This window comes from Melitaea cinxia, chromosome 4 (genome assembly GCF_905220565.1).
Source record: "Melitaea cinxia chromosome 4, ilMelCinx1.1, whole genome shotgun sequence".
Taxonomy (NCBI): Eukaryota; Metazoa; Arthropoda; class Insecta; order Lepidoptera; family Nymphalidae; genus Melitaea; species Melitaea cinxia.
The window spans coordinates 6,981,649-7,008,677 of record NC_059397.1 but is presented as its reverse complement, the minus strand read 5'-3'; the positions used below and the strand labels follow the sequence as shown (position 1 = coordinate 7,008,677).

General features: G+C 32.9%; 2 protein-coding genes across 2 annotated transcripts; one reads left to right on the top strand and one right to left on the bottom strand.

Annotated features, from left to right (window-relative positions):
- Positions 1–1,575: 1,575 nt before the first annotated feature.
- Positions 1,576–12,930, top strand: LOC123670077 (cytochrome P450 4g15-like). The gene is made up of 10 exons (XM_045603583.1): positions 1,576–1,783; positions 2,424–2,621; positions 2,849–3,031; positions 5,792–5,861; positions 6,832–6,958; positions 7,320–7,506; positions 7,850–7,962; positions 8,271–8,508; positions 8,804–8,989; positions 12,552–12,930. Exons 1-10 carry the CDS (start codon positions 1,576–1,578, stop codon positions 12,728–12,730), a joined length of 1,689 nt encoding a protein of 562 aa, XP_045459539.1. The 3' UTR covers positions 12,731–12,930.
- Positions 12,931–19,324: 6,394 nt separating this feature from the next.
- Positions 19,325–26,715, bottom strand: LOC123670246 (monocarboxylate transporter 1-like). The gene is made up of 8 exons (XM_045603754.1): positions 26,706–26,715; positions 24,804–24,947; positions 24,104–24,376; positions 23,645–23,810; positions 23,256–23,403; positions 22,702–22,846; positions 21,200–21,388; positions 19,325–19,459 (listed from the first exon to the last, which is right to left on the bottom strand). Exons 1-8 carry the CDS (start codon positions 26,713–26,715, stop codon positions 19,338–19,340), a joined length of 1,197 nt encoding a protein of 398 aa, XP_045459710.1. The 3' UTR covers positions 19,325–19,337.
- Positions 26,716–27,029: the final 314 nt, after the last annotated feature.

Below are 27,029 nucleotides of genomic sequence, written 5' to 3'. Positions count from 1 at the left end.
TTAAACGTTTTATTTATTTATTTATTTATTTAATTAGAACCACCAACAGAATTGCATGTTTAAAAAATTTACAATTAGATATATGCAAAGATATTAAGTATATACATATAATTCCTCTTAAAGGTAGTTACAGCATGCGCTTTAGACAATTGAGTTAGCAGCATTAAAAGATTTTAAACATATAGGATTTAAATTTAAAAAAAATACATACAAAATAAAGAACTAAATACATAACTATTACTATTGTAAATTAAGATAAGTTAATATTAGTGCTACATAAATTTTGATTTGAGGAATCAAATGACTTTAATAGTTTCTTTTTAAATACAGCTAAGTTATCTGCAAAGATGTCTAATGACTTGTTTTAACTGTAAATTCTCTGTAGAGCCTACTCAGTCTAGGATGATGTACTATCAAGTACTTTTTAAGCTATTAGTATTTGCTCAACTATGTTATATTTTCACTGTGTATACCGATTTTGATGACTCTTGTTTGATCGAAAGCTGGAGCTTGACTTGTGGTTCCATTTAAAATTATGATATAATGAGTAATCTTTGATAACGCGTATTTATGTAACGGTACGTACGCGTCGTTGTCGTATCGCCATCTATCGGAACATTATTGAGTTCCGATTTGTTAGAAACTACTTCGGTTCAAACTATCGTATTACGTAGTGAACTATATTATCCACTAGAGGGCAATGGCAAGTTATTGTTTACAAATATATTTGATTATTCTTATTTTAATCAAAAGCTAATGCTTGTCTTGTGGTTATACTTCAATTTCATAGAGATCTGATAACTGATTTTGTTATTAAACCTTTAAGCTGTAATATCCCACTGCTTGGCATACGCCTCTTTCCCCATGTAGTTTAATTCACCGTTAATCGGAGAGTTTAATCCACCACCCTGCTCCAATGCAGGTTGACGGATATATTTTCTACTATGAGTAACGAGTTTTAACTGAGGTAGGGCACAGCAGGAATTTCCTGCTCAAAATATGGAGCAGCCCGACTGGGGTAGTACCTCGACCTTACAGAAGATCACTGCAAAATAATACTGTTTTCAAGCAGTATTGTGTTCCTGTTGGTGAGTAAGGTGACCAGAGCTCCTGGGGGGATTGGGGATTGGGTCGGCAACGCGCTTGCGATGCTTCTGGTGTTGCAGGTGTCTATAGGCTACGGTAATCGCTTACCATCAGTTGAGCCGTACGCTTGTTTGCCGACCTAGTGACATAAAAAAAAGAAAGAAAAAAACGACTGCTATCAGGTGTACATGATAACAACCCGGACAGACGGTTTATCGTACTCTCCGAGGCACGGGGGAGACCCACAAAGACTGTACAAACACCCAGACTTGTCATGTTTTAGTACCATAACTTGTCACACATGTCTGTGTGTGTGTGTATTTATGACCTATAACTGAAGTATATATCAAGGCTTTCTATTATGGATTTTTTTTTTTGATATTTTATGTCAATTTTATTGTTTTTAATAACATATTATCCGTACTAACTAAAGACTATTTGTATATAATCACACAATATTTACTGTCATAATTTACTTCATCTAGGAAGATGACGGTCGTCGAAGACGTTAATCTAGGTGCTCTTACCTCAACGAGATTGTTCTTCTATCCTCTAGTCTTACTCGCCACTGGCCTGTGGTTATTATACAGATGGCAGCAACAGTCGAAACTATACAAGCTAGGCAACAAACTACCTGGACCTTTGCCAATACCGCTATTCGGAAACGCACTATTAGCTATTGGCAAGAAACCTGAAGGTAAGACCACATCAGGCCATATATTGAATGATTAGACTTAACTTAATTTTTATGCTAATTGCTTCTCAAGACTGATTAATCCGCTTCGGGTCTTCTTCATTTTGTGTAGCATTAACGACATCAACTGTGCTAAAGCTGAAAAAACTAATAAAATCTATCAAACTTATCAATCTATACTTTTGCTCATTTAATAAAGTTACAATTTTTATGACTAATATTTAATACTAACTGTGCTTCGCTGCTAATGTAAAATAGGTTTGTGTACAAATCGACGTTGTTAGAATTTCACTACATTTTTTTTATACAGAAATAAGAATAATTCTAGAAACAAGCCGATAAAACTCAAATAAGAGTTATTTTGAGAATTCTTTTTGTTTTCAATAATGACGCTTATAATTCTTTTTTTTTCTAAATACCTTTCTGTATTATAATTGCTTTTAACAAGTCTAATTTGAAGTTAACATTTTAAGAACAAAATAGAACAAACATTATAAGAAAAATAAACGACTATCAGCTGTCAGTTAAGACTTTGAAGGTGTGGCTTTTGTTCAAACTCGCTACTAATTACGCTTATTTTTGCGACGTTACTTTTTAATAGTTTAGACTCTTAATTTTTTATATCTTTTATACGTCTTTTTAGAACTCATAACATTGGCGTTAGAATACGCAGACAGATACGGAACAGTGGTCCGTGGATGGCTTGGTACAAAGCTACTCATATTTTTGTCAGACCCTGACGATGTTGAAGTTATCCTGAATAGCCACATACACATCGACAAAGCCTCGGAATATCGATTTTTCAAACCCTGGCTCGGCGAAGGTCTTCTAATCAGTTCAGGTACTTTACGCCATAAAAAATATATTTCAATACAAGAGTACGCTAATTGTCACTGTTACCTAAATCCGTAATTTCATGGAATCCAAAGACGTCCTCGAGACGTTATTAAAAGTTTAGTTGACGTAGCGAAAATTTTCAGTAACAAAGTGTAGTGTGTCACAGAATAATTACCATAAAATAAAATTTGAATGTTTAAAAAATATTAATTTGTAATTTTATATGTTTAGGTGAAAAATGGCGTTCACATCGTAAAATGATTGCACCCACATTCCATATAAATATTCTCAAGTCGTTTGTTGGTGTGTTCAACCAAAATAGTAAAAATGTTGTCGAGAAAATGAGGGGTGAAGTCGGTAAATATTTTGATGTCCACGATTACATGAGCGGCGTCACTGTAGACATTCTCCTAGGTAAGTGTCTTCGTGTAAGATATCTTAGAATTTTTTTCTTCAGTCATAGTTATGGAGTCTGATTAATAAAATAAATCGTTTCAAATGTAAAAACTCCACATTGCTTTCTGAATAGGTGAAAGGTTAGAGGCTATAATCCACTATTATGTTGATTGGTGTCTACCAAGAAAACTGTGCAGTCTAATACGTACGTGGTAACAATAATTATCAGGTGCTATACATCCGAGACAGATAGCTTTAGGACCCTTTTTTTCTTGACTCAGAGGACCCCCTAACAGATGGCTCAAGTCCGGTGGTATGTCCAATTCGCACGGACTAAAACCTCTGGGGTGTTCCTTCACGCGCCTGGAGTAGGATCACGGGGACGCTAAGCACTTCCGCGATCCCGCCGGCGTTGCCCAAACTAGGGCACGTCGCCATAAGCGACTCCCGAGAGGCTCCCCCGAACACTAAAGTCGCCCCCCACCTCGGGACCGTGCAAATCAGACGATATACCCCCGGCGACCAGCTACGTAACAGGGCCGAATTGCCGCCACCAGCTCCGGCTTGCCGGGTCCTCCAGACAGATAGCTTAAATACCTTTCCGAAGTACCCACAAGTATCAAAAAGCACCCAGATCAAAAATCTTCATATTATTCCAGTGAAAGTCGAAAGCGACACTCAGTTTGAATGGAAATTTCTTAGCAAAAACATTTTTATTATTACGAAACTATTAATATATATAACGTATTAGTTATATATAACGTATTTAGTTTAAAAAACAAGGTCAAACTTACAAAACGATAAACAAATCTGAAAACAAACCACAGTAAAAAAATATATAATAATAAAATAACAGACCATTTGAATAATTAATTTTAACAAAAATCTCAATATTTTTATGGTATCGTATTTTAATTAAGGATATTCATTAAAACCGATTTTATGATGTTACTCGACCTTAATAGAATATAATTAATAGATAACAAAAATAAAGATATTTTAACAGTTTAGCCATTTAAAAAAATTGTAGATATAATTAGATGCATACAATGTTGTTCATATATGTTGTAACAATGTAAAATAATAATTAACACAAGGTAGCTATTAGAGTGATTATGTACATCGCCGGTAAGAAATTAATGGGGTGGGGGAAAGGGGGGGAGGGAGTGTGGGTTTTTCACCTTGCGACCTAGGTGTAAGTTTAAGGAGGCCCCCTTTGAGATGCGCATCAACGCTCACCTTCACTGCACGAGTTGCCCGCAATGCCTAGCCAAATTATAGATCGTAATCTAATATGTAACAATTAATTCGTTTTCACAAATTAATTATTGAAAGAGTCTAGGTTAAGCTAATAGCAGGATACAATAAGTGCACCGAGCTAAACCAGAACAAAGACTGTCTTAGCCGCGGTTGCATCGATCGTTTTTTATACACGTCAAAATGACTCGAGTAATAAAATAAGTGAAGGTAGGTGACAATCGAATGATATCGAGCGTGGCGTAATCGGTGCATCTGTTGTTTATAAATCCCTTGCTAGTGGCCTACGACAGGGCAGGTGCCGACATTTTCTCCGGAAGATATTTATTGTTTATTTTTGTTATTTATTACTATTTTGCTTATTAAATTAATTTAATTTGATAAAATATTTAGAATACACTCATTAACTAATTGAGTATCCTAAAATACATTAACTATCGAAAATAATATTGTTAACCGAATTGGAAAAAAAAGGAGAAGATTATCTCCCTAAACTTTTATTTTAATAAAGTGAGTGAAAAACATATATTCGGATTAGTATTTTTTAACCAACTTCCAAAAAAGAAGGAGGTTCTCAATTCGACTGTATTTTTTTTTTATGTATGTTACATCAGAACTTTTGACCGTGTGGACCGATTTCGACATTTTTTTTTAATCGAAAGGTTGTATATGTCAATTGGTCCCATTTAAATTTATTTGAGATCTAACAACTACTTTTCGAGTTATATCTAATAATGCGTTTTTACTTGACGCTTTTTTCGTCGACCTAAGTTGTATTATACCGCATAACTTTCTACTGGATGTACCGATTTTGATAATTCTTTTTTTGTTGGAAAGGAGATATCCCTAGTTTAGTACCATGATTAGGAAACCAGGATCTGATGATGGGATCCCAGAGAAATCGAGGGAAACTCTTGAAAATCCGCAATAACTTTTTACTGGGTGTACCGATTTTGATAATTCTTTTTTTTGTTGGAAAGAATATATCCCTAGTTTAGTACCATGATAAGGAAACCAGGATCTGATGATGGAATCTTAGAGAAATCGAGGGAAACTCTTGAAAATCCGCAATAACTTTTTACTGGGTGTACCGATTTTAATTATTTTTAATTTAATCGAAAGCTGATGTTTGTCATGTGGTTACATAAAATTTTCATTGTGGTCTGATAACTACTTTTTGAGTAATCTTTGATAACGCGTAGTTACTTGACTATTTTTTCGTCGATCTACGTTGTATTACTCGTCGATGTAATTGAAGTCGGTTTTTTTTTCGTTTGCGAACAAACACAATTATTTAAATTATTTAGGTGACGCTTGACACGTATTCCCACTTAAATTCGAACGAGATCTGATTAGTAATTTTTGAATTATTCCTAATAATGTGTATTGTATTGTACTTGTTATGTTAGTGAAAGTAATTTCTTTTTTTGAGAACAGCCGAACTATTATTAAAATTTTACTACTACTAAAAATATTATCCCCAGTTAAATCGTAATTACACAAGTTTTATTCAACTTGCAGAAACCGCCATGGGCATCACAAAGGATACACAGGACGATGCGGGTTTTGACTACGCAATGGCAGTTATGAAGTAAGTTTGTTTTTTTACGAATACTGTCTTAGAGCCTCCGCTAAAGTAAATTTTTTGTAACGATTGTTTATCATACAAAAAGTGTTTCGTGCGTGCGTGGACATGACTGTGTGCAAATACGTTTATGTATATGTGTGCTAGCATTTGAATATGTTGTGCGTAACCGAGAAGAATTCATACTTACTACATACTATAAGGGTATACATTTTTTTATTCTAATTAAATTACTAATTAGTTAGGTAATATAAAACTTGTCTCATCATCATAAGGCCTGTAACATCTTGACAGATGATTTAATCAGTGTCTGTGCTTATCATGGTACTAAACTAGAGATATCTCCTTTCCAACAAAAAAAGAATTATCAAAATCGGTACATCCAGTAGAAAGTTATGCGGTATACGTAGGTCGACGAAAAAAGCGTCAAGTAAAAACGCATTATTAGATATAACTCGAAAAGTAGTTGTTAGATCTCAAATAAACTTGTCTCAATGTAATAATATATCAAGTAATTTACAAATTACAACCTTAAGTAAAGCACGATATGATTAGAATTTTACAATGAGATAGCTCATTGTATAACTTATTGATGTCGATCGTTTTTAAGTCTCAGGGCCTGTTTCACCAGATTGTATGTATATTTGTTTTGATGTTTTTATACTATCGACTCCGTTGTCACTATTATTTTACAAAGTCATCGTCTATTATATTGCTTTTAATCATTTAAAAAAACGCTAAAGATCAGTCTACAAAAAAAAAAAACGTTATTATAATCGTCTAGTCTGCTTGAGTGATTCTTTTACAAAGAGTAAACTTTATTTTACACAGCTTAAGTTTTGTAATCATGACAAAAGATTAACCGATCTTCTGCAAAGTCATCACAATTAATTCACAAGTAATATTTTGTATAATTACCGATAAAAAAAGCAAACATAGTTAGGATGTAAAATGAATAGAATATATTTATTTTCAGGATGTGTGATATTATCCATCAAAGACATTACAAGTTTTGGTTGCGTTTTGACTCTATTTTTAAATTAACATCATTCTTTGAAAAACAGAAGCAACTTCTTGGAATTATTCATGGACTGACAAATAAGGTAATAATTATGGGACTTGTTGATTTTTTATACCACTATGCTATAATTAAAGCTTCACCTGATAGTAGACGGATACCATGGCCTATGGATGCCGGCAACGCCAGGAGTATTTCAAACGCGTTGCCAATTATATACCCGACACTTCTCAGCAGCACTAATTTCTTTACTTGTCACAGGAACATAATCCGAGCTTCTCAAAATTTTCGAACAAGCTATTTCCTGATGTGGCCCTTACTTCATGTAGATCCAATATACTAAAAATATATTTCGAATAATATTTGAATTAATAAATTAAATTTTAAATCATCTCAAAAAGAAAAAAAGGACGATAAAAGTTCTTAAAGTATTTTTTTCACATTAGGTCATTAAACTTAAAAAAGAAATATACCAGCAAAATAAAGCAAAAGGCATAATTCCACCTACAATTGAAGAAGTAACGAGATCGTCACCTGAAAGTGAAACTACGCTCGCTAACGAAAAAACTCTTGCTGATACGGTGTTCAAGGGTTACCGTGATGACTTAGATTTCAATGATGAAAACGATGTTGGTATGTATTTTAAAATGTTTTTACACATATACATGCTCTATAATCTCTTAAATCAGGTTCTTAATTTTTCTACGTATACTTTTAATGAATTATTATAACTTTTTAGATATTTAAATTGTTTTACTTGTTACTAATTATTTAAAGGCAAACGTATCCCAAATAACCCGAATTAGGAATACATTCTAAGCAGCAACTTTCCGCACAATATATATTATGTCTATTGAGCTTAAAATGTTTATAAAAATCTTTTAACTTTTACGTTTTATATCGTAAAAAAAAATGTATTTGATAACTTGGTAAATTAAAGGTTAGTTACTAAAATTAATATAATTGTTATTTTAAGGTGCAAAGAAACGTTTGGCTTTCTTGGACCTTATGATTGAATCGGCTCAAAATGGTACCAACGTAATTACTGATCATGAAATCAAAGAAGAAGTCGATACAATTATGTTCGAGGTAAGCACAAAAAAAAAATTTTTCATTCTATATTCTCTAATGCATGTTTTGCGTGCTAATTTTTACGAACAATGCTAATAGGATTCATTAATGTTAACCTTTTTAACGTCATCAGTTTCGAACCTGTGGTTTTCGAATCTAATATGTGGTTACAGATTCGAAATCAGACCATACTGACATGGCTATGACTACCCGTCCCTTTTCTATTCACGCTTTTGTTTCAAATATTAGTAGAATTGCGTTTCACTATATTGTAACTACATTAGAGTTTTATATTTATTTTATCATTAATTTTATTCATCATATAGGGCCACGACACAACCGCTGCCGGTTCCAGCTTCGTGCTCTGCCTCCTCGGCGTCCACCAAGACATCCAAGAGAGAGTATACAATGAGCTGTATAGCATTTTCGGTGACTCCGACCGTCCCGCTACCTTCGAAGACACTCTTCAGATGAAATACTTGGAGAGAGTCATTTTCGAAGGCTTGAGGATGTACCCACCTGTACCGATTATCGCTAGAAAGTTGCAACGCGATGTTAAAATTGGTATGTCCAAAATAAATTAGATTTTCGCCCTATTAAATGTAGATTTTTTTTTAAATAAAATAAATTACATTCTCGTAAAATATATCTAATACATAGTGTATCCTTGCGTGAAAATCACTTTGATTTTTTTTATTCTTTACTTATATTTAGTTACTTGTATCTTTATATATTACGGTACGTTTACCTACGTATATATAAAACATATTATATCAGTCATTCGTCAGCTTTTAACTAAAACACATGCTTACTTGAGGAATAGTCGTCCATGTGTTTAATTATTTAATTACTTTTCCAGCAACAAAGGACTATGTACTTCCAGCTGGTGCAACTGTGGTGATTGGAACTTTCCAAATACATAGGAACCCAAAATACTACAAAAATCCTAACGTATTTAATCCCGACAATTTCCTACCAGAAAATACTCAGAACAGACACTACTATAGTTATATTCCGTTCAGTGCTGGACCTAGAAGCTGTGTTGGTATGTACTAGATTTTTTTTAAATATATAAGTGTTTTAAATCTTCGTTCTTTTAAACAGACAGTAAGTTTTTTTCTTAACAATAAAATATTTCAGTACGGTCATGATTAAATAAATCTTCATACGTTATTCCTAAATTTACAGTCATTATTAATATGTATTAAACTCAAACAAACAGTCAATAACTAAGCTAGGGTACAGCAGGAAATATCCACCTTACAAAAGATAGCAGCTAAATAATACTAATTTCAAGTCGTGTTGTGTTCCTGTGGTGAGTAAGGTGACTAGAGCTCCCGGGGGGATCGAGGTAGAGTCGGCAACGCACTTCCGATGCTTGTGGTATTGCAGGCGTATATAGGCTACGGTAATCGTTTACCAGTTTAGCCATACAGTTGCATACCGACCTAGTTGTATAAAAATAAGTCTTTCGATATATTTACGGTCCTCATAAACAATCTAATTTACTAGATACGACTTCTTATAGCCTTCTTCTTATGTAACATGTATAATAAAATATGAAAGAATATAAATGAATTTATATAATAGTCATCGCTCAAGTTACTGCGACTAAGATTGCAACAAATTATAAAATTTACATACATATAATCACGCCTCTTTCCTTTTCTTTCCATTTCCTACGATCCTTACATACTTCTTTCCCTTCGCCCACTTTCATTATTCCCTTCATACATGATATTGGGTTTAGGATACTCTTGACTTGACTTTTTTTCAAGACCGAAACGTCCACTTAGATCTACCCCTTCCAACTCTTACATTCACACTCCTTATAGACCTTATAGACTTTTTTCGTCAATCGTTCTTCACTCATTCTCTCGACATGGCCAAACCATCTGAGCATACCTTTCTCAAATTTTGTCACATCTTCTTTCAGATCACAACGTTTCCTTATCTCACTATTTTTTATCCTGTCACTCAGCTTAACTCCTATCATATTTCTTAACGCTCTCATCTCAACTGCATTTATTCTAAACATTATTGAATATCATATCAAAAATTGACCGCTCCAGCGGGATTCGAACCCGCGTCTCCGACTGACCGTGTCGGCGCTCAAGCCAATTAACCTATGGAACGATGTACCCGCTAGAGCGATTTGCATTATTTATTGCATTACATTTATTCTGCTTTCATGTTTCTTTTTCCATACACAACGTTCACTTCCATACATAATAGTCGGAACCAACACCCCCTCATGCACAGTCAAACGAGCCTTGTTAAGCGCCTTCCGACTGCTCATAGGGGAGAACAAAGCTCTATTCACCCTTTTTACTGCATCCACTCTTCTTTCAATATCACTCTCACACTTTCCATCTCTTGTAAACTTTGAATCCAGATACACAAAGTTTTTCATCTCCATTCACGTATTGCAGTCTCTTACTGCGTCACCTCTTTCAAACACGATCACTTTCGTCTTCTTTACATCTTCATTCCCTTTCTAACAAAAGCTTCACTCATAGCAATTACCATCTCCTGCAACTCATCGGCCGAAGAGGCAAGTAATACTTGGTCATCAGCATAGAGAAGACATTAGACGAGTAACTCATTAATTCTCAACCCACTTTCATTCCCTTTCAAATCTGTCAAACAATTGTTCCTGAACAAATTAAACAGCCACGGTGATGCTACACATCCCTGTCTAACACCTTTTTCGATATTAAACCATTCAATGTTTTCCTTACACAAGTACTAGATTCCTATAAAGAGATTGTAATGCTCGTATGAGGATACTGCTCATAGCGTTCACGGACAATGCTGACCATAAGTCATTTCTCACCACTAGGCCTTTTCTAGATCCACGAACGCGCAATAGACCGCCTTGTTTTTAGCCAAACAGTTTTTGCCTATGCAACGCAAAGAAAAGACCTGATCCGTACATCATATTCCCTTTCTAAATCCTGCTTGTGCATCCCATACTTTTTCGTCTGTTTCACTCACAACCCTTTCAATCAACACTTTCGAATACAATTTACCAACGACGCTGAGAAAGCTTATACCGCGGTAATTTATGCAGTCCTGCCATGACGCTTTTCCCTTATACGATTATGGCTTTACATCAGTCTCCCGATACTTGCCCATGTCGCCAGCACAAATTGAAAAGGCGGTACAGCTGTCTAGCCACTATGCCCTGTCCAGCCTTCAGCATCTCGACTGTAATCCTGTCATATCCTGCAGCCTTACCTAATCTCATACTTTTCAACACTTTCACTATTTCATCCATACTTATCTCACTTTCATCACCATTTATACTCTCTTCCATGGCCGTATGTTATACCTGCACTTCCTCTCTTTCAAATAAACTTTCAAAATACTCTTTTCATCTCTTTAGCACACATTATTTCTCCTTTTATAATGCTCCCATCTTGACTTCTGACTGTACTCAGCTCCGAGGTAGAAGTTTTTCCTCTAGCTGTTTTGATGGATTTCCAGAAAAACTTGATGTTTGACTGGAAATCTTCAGTGAGACTTCTATCAAAATTATCCTTTCGTTCTTCTTCTTTCTAGACACAACTTCTTTCGCTGCTAATTTCAATCTTTTATACTTCTTATATTTTATCACTAAAATTTAATATAGCTATAATGATTATGATTTATTTTAAAAACTGTAATGTAATAAAGACAGCAACTTTGGTATCTACCAAATTATGATGGTAAAAAATCCGATATTATAATAATTTTAGCATAAGACGAACTGTTTTGTTCTCCCAAGTTATTAATCCTATTATTTTTATATTAACATAACCTAAATCGCAATGAAGTCATCGCGTGTAAATATGATATTACATTGAAAGTACGTTTTGTAGTCATAGAACATCTTTCTCAAAAAATCAAAGCTACAGAAAAAGTAAAAAATTCTATTACGCATCAAAAACCTCCGTATATAATTAATCTCCGTAATAATTTTATGCGTTATTCAAAATCCATTTCAGTATTGTGTTCCACAAACATTACATATACTTGTGCAACAATTCTATAGTCAATAAAAAGTTACGCAATATATATACATTTTGTGAAATAAAATATACGCCTTCATATCCTTAGTAACGACGAGTAAAACAAGTTTGATAAATTCTGATGTTCTCTACGCCAAGACAGAATGCGTATTATATTTATTTATATTGATACTAGCTATTCCCGCGACTTCATCCGCGTGGAATTTAACAAAAAAAGTTATTAAATAAATAATTTTTTTAAATAAAAGTAGCCTAAGTTACTCTTTATTACATCAGCTATCTGCCAGTAAAAGTCTCGTCAAAATCGGTCGAGCTGTTTCAGAAATTAGCCGGAAAAAACAGACAGACAAAAATTATGAAAAATGATATTATGGTATCTGTAACCTGTATACATCCATATATATATATATATACAAACAGAAATTTCAGACCCAGACCAGACTAGCGACTGCCCACGAGTTTTCTTGCATTTCTTATTATAATTACTTTATATTTTATGTACAGAAGAAAATCACACAAAACATTTGTAACAAAAATTACATTTAAAGCAAATATAACCTGAAAACGGCTGATTTTGATTTATTTTTTACTTAGGACGGAAATACGCCATCTTAAAACTCAAAATTTTAATCTCTACAATTCTGCGTAACTACAAGATGGTATCTAACATCACCGAAGATCAGTTTGTACTTCAAGCAGATATCATCCTTAAAAGGAATGACGGATTCAGGGTCCAGATTGAACCGAGGAAGAGGGTCCCGACGAGTGCTTAATTTGGTGCTCTTATCATATGTACATTATAATATTCATTTTTATGACTATTAATTAATAATAATAAGCTTTTATTTAACAATATAATATTACCTATGAGTTAAACTATATAAAGGTAAGGTATATTTGCATGTCTATTTTATATTACAAACTTGTAAGCGTACTCGTACATTTATAATGTATTTTACAAAGCATTAATAACGAAATTTACATTTATAGGCAATATATAAATTGAACATTATTTCTATTTTCCTTGGTAATGTCTTATTTTCCATTTTTTTATATAATTTCATGTTATATTTTTGTAAATATTAAATAAAATATACTATAAACTCAACTTGGTGCTTTAATTTTATTATAACGAAAAAATAATATTATTTTTAAAGCAGTCGGTGGCGTACACTGTGCGCTCAGTTTATAGACATGAGAATTATCCTAATGTAATCCTATTGAATCTATCCTATAAATCCTATCGAATCTATGCTATAAAATTCATAATTAGTGCTGCATTACGAATAATTGTGTCGCAAAATACTGATTTAGCTTAGTTTAGCCGTTTAGTTTTTTTTCCGTACCTATTCAGTTTTAGGTCCTATCATTAGGTTTTTTCTTATAGTGGGTCTTGTTCTTTTTTTTTTGTTATTTTAGAATGTTTTGTAATGATGCAACGGTTTACTCTTTAACATAAAATGTAAACCAATTTCTATAATAATAATATATAGTCGTAAATACTTATTGAAATTAAAATAATTAATCCTCCTAAACAAGACTTGATATAAGGAATGTACTATGGTATCAGTAGAAAATAAACACTAAAGATAATTTAATAAAAGATAAATATCAAACAAAAAGAAACCAAGAAGCAGCTAGTAGACAACATGACAAATCACTTCAGCCTATCGCAGTCCACTGCTGGACATTGTCCTCCACAAGTTCACGCCAAAAATGGTATGAACTCATGTGTTTTGCCCATAGTCACTACGCTGGGCAGGCGGGTTGGTGACCGTAGGGCCGACTGATGGCGGGATAACCATCCAACTGCTGGCTTTGAAATACACAGGCCGAAGACGGGCAGCAGTGTCTTCGGCGCGACAAAGCCAACCCTGCGGTCACCAACCCGCCTGCCCAGCGTGGTGACTACGGGCAAAACACATGAACTCACGTTATTTTTGGCGTAAACTTGTGAAGACCTATGTCCAGCAGTGGACTGCATAGGCTGTAATGATGTTAATAATGTATACTTAAATATTAAAGTCACTGCATCAAACATCCATTTTCTGGGCAAAGTATAAGAGTTGCCTGGAATTCTAGCTGAATTAAACTTAAGCAGTTAGTATGCATAAAGTTGAAAACATTGTGTTATGGACACGCACAAAAAAATAAAGTATGTCAAACGATTTAGCAAGTCGTCGTGCTGTATGTTACCTGTGAAAATTCAAACTAGTTTTCGTAAGATTATTCTATGAACTATCTCTAACTAGCTTGGATCACTCGTAGTATACACGTTCAGTTAACAATGAGACTTTAGAGTAAATTTTACTTTTAGTAATTGTATACTGTACAAAACATTTACAAGTTTTACTAACTGTTTACGAGTATTCTACAAAACCTAAATGTTCCTTGGACAATGCTAAGTTTGCAATTTTCAGACACTTGCTACATATGCTCGTATGTCCAATGTAGCTCATAAATATGTTTTGGTCATAGTGTTTCATGGAAACTTAAAGGCGTGGAATTGTAACAATCTTCAGCACTATACCAATGTTAGACTACTGTACGAGCTACAGTGGCTGAGACCACGAATTCTCACTACACTCATTCTTTTTCTCATCATCATTTAGGATCTGTCTTCCCTAACTCCACATAATTTATATTTTTATTTCCTACTACTTTAAATAAGGTTCTTGCAAAACAAAAAAAAAATAGGAAATTGCACAAAAAACGTGGTAAGTTTCAGAAAACTTAACGACTGCTTAAAGTTTACGAGACAGTATACTCGTAATGTACCTATTTCAAGTCTGCTAGTTTCTAATTATATTTCAATAATTTAGTTTAGTCACGATATTAATACAGGTTTTATTATATTAATATATTAAGATTTCAAGTCCCTCGTGAATTATTAATTTACAATAAACAAACTCAGCACGGCACGCGATCCTATTGTGATAAATATAATTTTAAATAGTCATTAAAATTGTAGGCTTTTAAATAAACTAAATTATTTTGAATTAAATAATTGTTAAATAATTATGCATTATTCATTTTACAACTTCTTATTTTGCGTCAAAGAAGTTAAGGTTACCTAATTAATATTAAAATGATCTAAAACTTGTTTTTTTCTATTTTTTTATTTTATTTATTCATCGAAAAGCAATCGTGAAATTAAAATTGTATTGCATTAATTAAACATGCCCACAGCCGTTGTCCTTATCCTCATTTGATACTATTATAGTCCGGATTATTAGAGCCAATACAATCACAAAAACCTATAAAAATAAGAGCCAGCGCTATAACCGCAGCGCCAATAACGGTAGAGAAATTAGCAATACTAAATAATAAAAAGAGCATCTATTCAGTTGACTTTGTTTTTATCCTTGTTCCGCTTAACATGTATACCAAATCACAACTTTGATAAAATTTTCCCCATACATCTAACTTTATTCCAGAACAAAATAGCACTCCACAACTGAAAGCACTCTTTTTCAAAAACTCATAATCGCCAGGTTACTAAAGTCCGCCGGCCAAAAAGTAAAAAGAATTATATGGTAATTATTGGTTATATTATTGGCACATGATAAAATAATTCTGTTCAATTTATTTGATTTTATTGAATGTGAAGGTAATGCCGACAAGTATATTATAAAATATATACTTTTATAATACTGATAAAATCATAATACCTTACAAAATGATTTTTAATTTTAATTTAATAGAGAAAACTATATGCTAAGTCAGTCAGTCAATCAGTTCAGCCTATTGCAGTCCACTGCTGAATATAGGCCTTCCCTAGTTCTCGCCAGACAGCCCGGTTTCCCGCAATCCTCATCCAGCATACACCGCACAATTATACGTAGATCGTCGGTCCAGCGGGGCGGAGGTCGACCCGCACTGCATTTGCTAAGACGCGATCTCCACTCAGGACACGTCTGCTCCATCGACCATCGGTCCTGCGCCACAGGTGACCAACCCACTCCCACTTCAACTTGGCTGATTCTGTGGACTATGTCGGTTACTTTCGTTCTCTCGCGGATAGTCTCATTTCATTATGCTAAGATATTCCCGAAATTGTAATAGTAAACCAAAACTGAAAAATAAGCGTACATCCAAGATACTTATATTCTTAGCCTTTTTATTATATACTCATTATTTTATATATTTTCGCTTCATACGAGTATGTATAATGTATATGTATATACCTACTCTAAGTGTGATTATGAGCTCTACGTTTCTTTTCTTTTTGTAAAATATTTTCGATTTTAAATAAATCAAAAGTGAATTGAGGAAACATTCGAACGAAAATTATATTTCATTTACACATTTTTAAAAATCAATTTTTTAATATTCACACTCAAACCAAATGTCAATGCACTATAAGTATAATTATAAGTTTTCCATTTTCGTTTTCTTTTTAAACAACATCATTAAGGAAGAGGTTCTCAATTCGACTGTATTTTTTACACCGACTTCAAAAAAGGAGATTCTTAATTCGGATGTATTTTAATGTATGTTACCTCAGAAGTTTTGACTGGGTGGACCAATTTCAATGGTTTTTTTTTTTAAATTAAAAGTTGGCTGCGCGTCATTTGGCCTCATTTAAATTTTATTGAGATCTGACAAGTACTTTTTGAGTCATTGCTAATAATGCGTATTTACTTACTATTTTTTCGTCGATCTGCGTTGTATTATACCTTATAGCTTTTTTACTGGGTGGACCGATTTCGATAATTCTTTCTTTAATCAAAAGATAGTGCTTGTCATGTGGTCTAATTTAAATTTGGTTGAGATCTGACACGTCCTTTTTTGAGTTATCTCTAGTACCTAATGCTTAATTACTTGACTATTTTTTCGATAAGTGTCTACATAATTACAGGCGGTTTTTTTTATTTGCAAGCAAAAACAGTTATTTAAAAAGATATTCAATTTAAACATTAACTTTTTATTGTAAAATTTAATCAAACAATAATATTGACAAATTGAGTTTAAAATTTTCCTACTTTTGGTGCTTGTATAATACAACAAAGCTATTAATTAGATACATTAACATAACTTATTTGTCGTCTTTAAAGCTCTGAAATATAACAAGTAAAAATAAATTCATAAAATATATGAACATTTATGTGACCAACTCCACTTTTGAGTTTCTTATTAAATGTTTTAAATTATATTTATAGGTACATTATTGTATGCTAATGACGATTGTTAACTTAAACTATTAGTATTATTTATAGACCAAGTAAAACGAATTAAAATTAAAATACTTAATCACTATTTCTCATGTTTGTACTCGACAATTGATTCATTAAATGTGCTGTTAAGTTTCAACTGCAATACATACATGATACTTTGTATATGGGTCTGTTTAAACTCTATTTTACATTATTTACTTTTTGTGTACAATAATAATATACAATTTGTCAGATTACTTATTACGTATACGTATCTCAAAACAAAAAAAAAGAAAAGAATACATTATACCACACAACTTGAATATGTACAAACACCCGACTTTCGACGCTCGTTAAAACATAACATTTGGCGTCTGAATGACTGTCATTGATAGTTTATCGTAAACCAAAGTCGTTAAGTTATTAATATCGTTAATTATTATCATTATTCAAATCTTACATAATGAAAATAATAATGCTCAAACTTAGGTACGGAAAGTATACCTGTATGGCATTTTAAGAAGCTACCATTGTATGTTAAAGAAAAATTTGTTAATTATTTTATAGAACGTACTGGTAACCCAGACGTATAAAAAATAATTAAGAGCGTACCTTCTCAAGCTTGTGTAATAATTATACGATATGCAAAGTTTTCTTAATAAAACACAACCATTAAGTCGCCTACACTTAATAGCCGCTCTGGTGAAGTAGTGCGGGTAGTTGCCTTAAACGCCAACGTTTTGCAGATTCGATTCCCGCTCGGGGTGGATATTTGTATTTTTGTTCTAGCCAAGCTAGACTGAATCTGCCCATAATCTGTAAATATTGTATACAAACAATTCTTTGATACTATTAATGCAAACGAAACATAATAAAACATCACGCGAATTATTGCATAATTATGTATACATTTTTTTGATAACTCATTAACATAACACATAGATGGTTTTGTGACTTGATCTTACTTTTAAATATTTACACCGAAAAACTCGCACAATCGTGAACAAAAGATCATTTGACCGCACACCACAAGCGGTCGCTGACACCGCACCCTGACCTATACGACATGACAGTATACGATAGTACAAAGTTTTTGATTCATTGCTTACCATCCATACCATCGAATTCTACTTTATTTATGAGATATTTCTATTCGCATATACATAAATTTGCATTTTATTAATTAAAGAGAAGCAGGTCCTACTGGCCTATTCAACCTATTCTACCTCCCACTGTCAAAGTCTATTTGTATCGTCATCGTTTACATCGTATCTTTTTACATTTTATTGTAAACAAGCGTTATTAAACAAATCTCACATCTTTATAAATTTTACTTATTTAGGTCAATGCTTTAAATTCTATAAATTTCGTTTAAGGGTATATATTTATATAGTAATTGTGAAATTGGTTAAATTTATAATTTTCAGGAAATGATCACATGCATACTGCTTACTACATGCAGTAATTGGGAAACTATTTAGATGAATACAGTATCAATTCTTGTTAACTTAAGAACGATATTTACTCCAATATTATTACATGCAAACAATAACTAATAAGCGCGCGAAAATAAATTTATCCGCTGGCCTCACAACAAACAAAAATTTAAATTTAACCTTGACTAACTTTGAAACTCGTCGATTTATCGAAAAATCATAAGAGACATTTTTTGTCGAGTAATAAATTTCCTAAAAAAATCTTTATGGCACATAGAATTCCGTTGATTGAATGTGTATCCATGCTATTTACTGAGAAAATAGATGCGCGACCTCTAAATTAAGATTAAGGTTAAGGATCCAATTTTCACAGGCATCTCCCCCCCCCCCTTCCAGTCTGCATATATAATAATTTAATAATTTGTTAATAAAAGAATACCAGGCTATAGATATTGATCTGCCCTTTGTTTCTACCTAAGATTTTAATTTACCCTCTTCTAGTTTTTTCAGGAAAAATAAATAAATAATTTAAATTTCATCCCAACTTTAAATTTACATTTTTTCACGTACTAGAACTGATATCTTGAAGTCTGAAGTCAGGAGTCTTGTACATATTTCTTGCGTAAGGTAACACGATACGAGGAAAATAAAAACATAATAAAAATAATACGAGAAGATAAAGACGAGAAAGATAACAGAACTTAACAGAGTTACAAACTTTCCTTGTGCTTATTATATTGATATGTGATTATTAAAGTCAATAATACTTGGTCTATAATAATTAACATTTACGATTTATTTCTACGACTAACAAAGTATTCTACAGTCCAAAGCACTACACAAACTAAGCAACAGAAACTCATAGCCAGAAAACAATTGACATAGCTGCCTGTTGTTTCGTAAATAACACCTGAAACAAATAAATAATAATATAATAATTATAAACAATCGATGTATTCTAATTTATAAAAGTACATGATGTAATCAGCCGTCTAAACCCCAGCCCTATGTAAAAAATTAAAAAGTTACAATACATCTACTAGAATGAAATTTAATAACACTAAAATAGATTACTTTTTATTGTTATCAATAGTCTTAAAATCGTCACCATACTTCTCAAAAACATTAAAGTTACGTGCAAGCTCTAACCTTGCCCTAGTAATGGTAAAAAAGAAAATTTTCTGAGAAACTCCGTTCCTAATGTCGTCTTCTATTCATTATCAAACTTTGTGCCAAATTTAAACGTCAAAATCATAGTACTTATCGAAATTTCCCAATTACACAGTGTATGAGTGAGTGACCATTCACTATACGTATATGTTAATGTTGCAAAAAATATTTACCCTTTACTTTCAGCGTCGAACGAATCCATATCACATGACAGACATAAGAGATGGAATTTCAATGTTCGAAACGAGTAATAATACTTCTAAAATGTACCTACCTACTAAGTTTTGTAATGTTTCTTCGTGGTGTACAATGAAGAGTATTTATTATTAATGCAATATCCTGACTGACATATCAACGCTTCAGCCTGTAATGTCCCACTGCTGGGATATTCCTCTTTCCCCATGTGGCTTAGCGGATATATTCCCTAAACATTTTTGAATATCATATCAAAAATTGACCGCTCCAGCGGGGTTCGAACCCGCGTCTCCGACGTACCGTGTCGGCGCTCTAGCCAATTAAGCTATGGAACGATACACCCGCTCGAGCGAAATTTTCGATATGATAATTTTAAATTACGGTTTAAGCGAACCGTGGCGCCGTCTATAGTGAGCTCTTTACAGAAACCCGTAACTATTCAAAGTTTCATATTACAATGAAAATCTTTGACAGGAGACGACACCGTGCTATTTTTAATATCTAAGATTTTATTTTTGTGTTACCCACATTAGGAATTCTAAACATTTTTGAATATCATATCAAAAATTGACCGCTCCAGCGGGGTTCGAACCCGCGTCTCCGACGTACCGTGTCGGCGCTCTAGCCAATTAAGCTATGGAACGATACACCCGCTCGAGCGAAATTTTCGATATGATAATTTTAAATTACGGTTTAAGCGAACCGTGGCGCCGTCTATAGTGAGCTCTTTACAGAAACCCGTAACTATTCAAAGTTTCATATTACAATGAAAATCTTTGACAGGAGACGACACCGTGCTATTTTTAATATCTAAGATTTTATTTTTGTGTTACCCACATATATGGATATATTCCCTATTATGAGTAACGATCGCTATCAGGTGTACATGATAGCAACCGGGACTGACGGCTTAGCATGCTTTCCGAGGCACGGTGGAAAGACCCACAAGGACTGCACAGACACCCAGACCACGGCAAACATCTGTATGGCCAATACAAATGTTTTTCATGTGCAGAGATCGAACCCGCAACCGCCAGCGCAACAGCCACAAACCAGTGCTGTGACCGTTACGCCAACGCGCGACATATCTACACTAATAATAGAAATTTGAAATACTGACAATTTGTTGTTTTTATACTACAGGCATCATTTAAGAAAGGATTTTAGATGTTTATAGCTTAAAAGGGGACAAGTTTGTATGGAACTTGGTTATTTTTTATTTTATTTGTCATCAAAAATTGTACATCATATACACGTACCCGAAAATGATTTTAATGAATCTTACCTATTAACGGATCGGCCATTAACATCAGGAATCCAGAAAATAGGATATGCAATGCTAAAGCAGCCGGAAAACGATCCGGCGCTGCCGTCACAAGTACTAAAGGAAATAGAACTTGCACAGAACACCTGACCAGACCTGAGATTGCCGTGATTGCGATCACGAAGCTCAAATTGTCAGATGTTACGAGAACTAAAAACAAAAACGGGTTAAATTAAACAAAACATAGTTCCAAAGATCATTCCGTAGTAATGATGAATTGTATATTTTTTTCTGGTCTGAATAATTTTGGTATCTACTTTTTAGGAAACATCGCAAGAGTGTTGCCGACTTTACCCAATCTCAAGAGCTCTGGCCACCTTACTCAACACAGTACCACAAAACTGCTTGAAAGCAATATTATTTAGCTGTTAAAGGTCACAGAGACGACTCTAAGGATTACTTTACGATTAGAGAAGACTCTAAGGTCAAGGTATTTCCCCAGTTAAGCTGTTCCACATTTTAAGCATGATATGTCTTGCTGTGCCCTATACCTCAATAATAACAACAACTTAATGGACAGTTGCAGTTTAATTTTTAACATCACACCAAAAACACTAACTGCCGCACTCAGAGACGTTTAATGATTACTTAAACGATTACTAAGTACAGATTTAAAAAAGTTGTCTCTCAGAGTCAGTTAATGATTTGTTATATGACTAATCATCCATTAACTTTAAGTATTGCTGGACCCTTACTTAAGTATTGTTAAATGGAGATTTTCACGTTTCGAAAGTGAGGTTAGCTTGTTATGTTATATGACAACAGTAGCCCGTGGTGTATAATATTATAAATTAATCTAATTAATAAATAAATTATAAACAAGTGTGATGTCTGATCTAGAAGATTTTGTCGAGTTTGTAAATTATGCAAGAAGGTTCAGAGAAACTAAACTTAAATATTTTCGGTAGTAATTTACCAACCATTACTTTACAAAATTAAAATTCAACAAAGATTGAATCAAAATCCAACAAAATCAAATTTTTGCGATAACGATCGAAAGCCGAAAACCCGATTGACAAATAACATTTGTTTGATATATTAAAACAGACTGCCAGTAGGAATTAAATATTACCACTGAAAAAAAAAAAACTGAACGTAGTATTAAAAATAACGCAAAAGTATCTTTTCATTACGTTTTTTTGATAAAAACTGATCGCAAAAGAACTAATTCTTACATATTTATGCATAAAATGAGGTTTTTTATGTAATTTATTCTAAATGTTGTTAATTTAAATTTACATTTTTACGTACAACAACACCAACACTTATCGATATTCTATCGAAAAAGTCATTTCCCTGACACGGTCACTTAAATCTGTCATTAACTAACGAACACTTAAATTATGTCTCTGGGATGTGACGATAATTAAGGGATTTAATGTAAATTACTTAAGTACCAATTAGGACTAATGAACTTTTCTGAGTGCGGCAGTAAGACTAAAATATAACAAAAATTAGCTTACCTATTCTTAAAACCATAGTAACACAAGTACCGGCGAAGAAAAGTATTTTACTGTCAACATTATAAAAATAAGTAAACACAGCTAGGCTGAACCTTGCGACTAGATCAGCTATGGCACCAATCATGACACACGTTGCTACTTGCATCTGAAAAGATAAAATTCATTTTACATTTTAATCATTTATTTGATCAGGAACGACAAATTGAATAATTTCTACATTCATCACATGACATGACAGTACTTATGTTGCTGATTTGTGTAGTTCATTTTAATGACAAAAAATTAATCATCTATTGAAAATTTACACTATGAATAAACGTAGATAAATTGATGGCTATGATAATGATACCTATATTGTTTTTTTCTATTTAAGTCAAATTATTTTAAAGTAAGTAAAGCACATTGCTCCTAACGCAATACAACAACAATTGGGAGCATTGCTTTTTTGCGGTTATTTTTTATAAAATTATTTATGTACTCTTTACATTTTATAATCATTTTAAAACTAATATTGATATGTAATAAATAAAAGATAAATGTTGTATATATTTCACCTGTGTATATCCATATGAAAATAATAACATCGGTTCCATAGCCAAATACGTCACATCAGAGACGAAAGCAAACCCAAGTCCAACCAAAGTACTTACAAATCGAGGATCTTTCAATAAGTCGAGTTCGACGTTGTCGTATATGACTTTACTAAAATATTTACATTTAAATTAATATAAATTCATTTAAATTTAATAGTTTAAAGTATATAGTACTGATACTTATTTTAAGTATTTTAAAATTGTAATTTAAGTGACAAAATTAATGGGCCAACAGACAGGCTCGCGATAAAGACAACAGGATGAAAAATATTATAATTAAATAAATATTGTATTCGTACAATCTTAATTATTTTTTGGTTACATAACGAGATTGGTTTTTTTTAACTTACATTATACTCTTTTGTATAGACTCGTGTCGACCTGACTTCACCTGTGTTTTTTTCATTTCAATTACATTATCATCACCTGGTAACATTTTTATTATTGATTCATCAAATACTTCCGATTTATTGGTCTTACATTTTATAGTATGATCTAGGTCAGAAGCCGATAGTTCTAAAAATACATAAACATGAAAATGAATTGCAGACAACTTACAAATGGTGTTAATGTTTCTAAAGAAAGAGTAGTTAGTTTAGTTGACTACATGTGAATATTAATAATGATTTAAAATAAAACAGAAATGTGATAATGCAGCCCAAAGGAATAGTTAGGAAAGCTTTACTTTTAAACTAAGAATATATACACATAATGGATGGATGTAAGATCTCGTCACAAAAAGCAAAGTATAAGAAACACAAGACGCTCACAACAAGTACTAACTTCAAATAAGTATTGCATACACTTACCTCTTTCGGGGCAATCGGGAGATTTAATCATATGCCATTCAACAGGATGCATTACTATCATAGCGACTAGTAGATGTAAGTCAACGGCCATTATCAGAGCTAAGGTCCACCGAAAACCATATTCCGCCAGTAAAAACGTTACTAATATTGGAAAAGTTATAGACGCCATACTGCTCATTGTCTGATTTGCGCTCATCATTGCTGTCCGTTTTTTTGTAAAATAACAATTAAACGCTGTGAAACTCACAGGTATCATTACACCAAAACCTGCACCTAGAAAGGAATTGCGAGAGTCTTTCATTTTGTATTAAACCAAGAGAGTGATTCACTAGTACTAATGATTCGTTTACTCAAATCATGAATCTGACTGAGAAATCATAGGAAAGACAAGCATATCTAAGCAAACATGTGTACAACAAATATATGAAACAGGTCGTAAATAATAATGTTAAAAGTTATACATATAATTTTGAACGAATCAGTCGTAAACAATATTCAAATTATGTCAGGTTTGAGCTTAAAAAAATTATTATCGGTTTTTATGTACCGATCACGTACGACTCTAACTAGTTTGTCCTAGGACAAGCTATTTTGACGTGACTACTGGGGTTGAAGGTAAGATATTACCGGTTATTATGGGTAGATTGACACTTATAAATTAATACTTAGCTCAGATGTGAAATACGTATACATTATATACCTCGTATAACTCCAAAAGTGAACACAAGCTGGTAAGTTCTTTGTACGAATATAGTCAATATATCTCCTAAAACAAATAAGCCAGCTCCAACTAAACCAACTTGACGAAAGGAATATTTTTTTAAAGCTATTCCACTCAGGAACCCTTAAAACAAATACAATAATTAATGATACATTCTAAATATTCGAGAAAATCAATGATACTTCTATTTATCAATTAACATATTTTGTACACAGTGAGTAATAGGTATAAGAGCAATGGTAAAATACGCTGTTTTGTCAGACAATGATTTCAGGCTTTTAATAATATATCCTATTTTACCCTACTTTAAAATGTAAGTTAAGCTTAACTAAATTTACTATTTTATTTCATAGTATAAAACAAAGCCGCTTCCCGCTGTCTGTATGCTTAGATATTTAAAACTACGAAACGGATTTTGATGCGGTTTTCTTTAGTTAATAGAGTGATTCCAGAAGAAGGTTTATATATACATATGATATATGCATAATGTAGTAGAGGAACACTGATAGTTTTAGATGTTTCTAATGGGATGTCATAAATAGACACATTTTTTGTACTTACATAGCAAAAATATTTATCTTATACTTTATATTTAGTATCAGCATTGCACCCATGCTAAGCTGGGGCGGGTCGCTAGTACCTGCTCATATAATGTTACGTAGATTAGAAATACTGTAAAGTTCGTTAATTTTAATCAGTCGCGGATTCCAAACAACATAAGTTCTAATAAAAAAAACTCTTTTTATTTATGAGCTCGCATATTTGTCTAAGTGCCTGTTGCGCTGGCGGTTGCAGGCATCGATCCCCGCACATGACAAACATTTGTATTGGCCATACAGGTGTTTGCCATGGTCTGGATGTTTGTGCAGTTCTTGTGGGTCTCCCCACCCTGCCTTGGAGAGCACGTTAAGCCATCGGTTCCGGTTGTTATCATGTACACCTGATAGCAATCGTTACTCATAGTAAGGAATATATATATATTAATATATATATATATATTAATATATATATATATATATATTAATATATATAATATATTCGTCAACCCGCATTGGAGCAGCGTGGTGGATTAAGCTCTGATCCTTCTCCTATATGGGGAAAGAGGCCTACGCCCAGTAGTGAGATATTACAGGCTGAAGCGTTAAGCGTGACATTTGTCTAAAATATTATGTACGACACAAACACAAACATAAATACAAACAGAATTTATGTCAAAACTTAACAACAAACTTTGCTATTTTAATTTCGAGTTAATTAAAAAACAAATAGTAGACACCGCTTTAATCTTCTAAGTCTATCGATTTAGATGACAGGTTCAACCCGAATTTTTTACTAGTCGTAATCCGGACATATGAAATAAATTAAAAGTATTATTTTTTTTATTTTTTTTATTTGGGCTAAAAAGAATAAAATGAACTTTTCCTTTAAAGCTCTTACTATCAATACGAGTATATAGCGTCATTACACAATTTATATGACCTGGATGAAATCTGGTCGCAAAATTTAACGATCCGTATTTACTTAAGTTGATTTTTTTTAAATTAATATCAATTTTGTAATTTACTTGTTTATGTATCTAAATATTTAAATATCGCGACAATCATTATATACATATGCTGATATATATTGGATTTAAAGTGACGTCACTTTATTTTTTGAGTTATTCTCAGTAGGCTTTTTGAAGTAAAACTTTTTTTACGCACGATTGAGTTGGGGAGTAAGCTGGTGAATTCATGACGAGAGCGTTACAAAAAGTGTGATCGGACGAGGCGAACGGAAGTTCAGAGGGAGATATAAGTTAGATGGAGCTAAAGATGTCTCACTTCAGTCGTGTAGTCTAAAGCACAGTCGTTTTTTTTTTTTTTTCATTTGATATCTGACTGTCCGTCATCTTGGGTGTTCCGCTATGTTGGATTTAGAATAATGTCACACTATGCATTGCGATCTAAACTAAACGTATATACTAAATTTCAGATCAATCGATTCAAGATAAATGCTTAAAAATTAAGTTGCAAGATTCTACCCCAATAAACAGGCATACATAGAACACATCACAAGTTAAATATAAGCTTTTAAGACACATCGATCCATATAGGCTTTTGAGTTTATAATATTTTTAACGTAAACGTTTTACGTTTAACGAAACAATATATTCAAATATGTATTCGACGCAAAAACTAAGGAAAAGTGGGAGTCATGATGTCA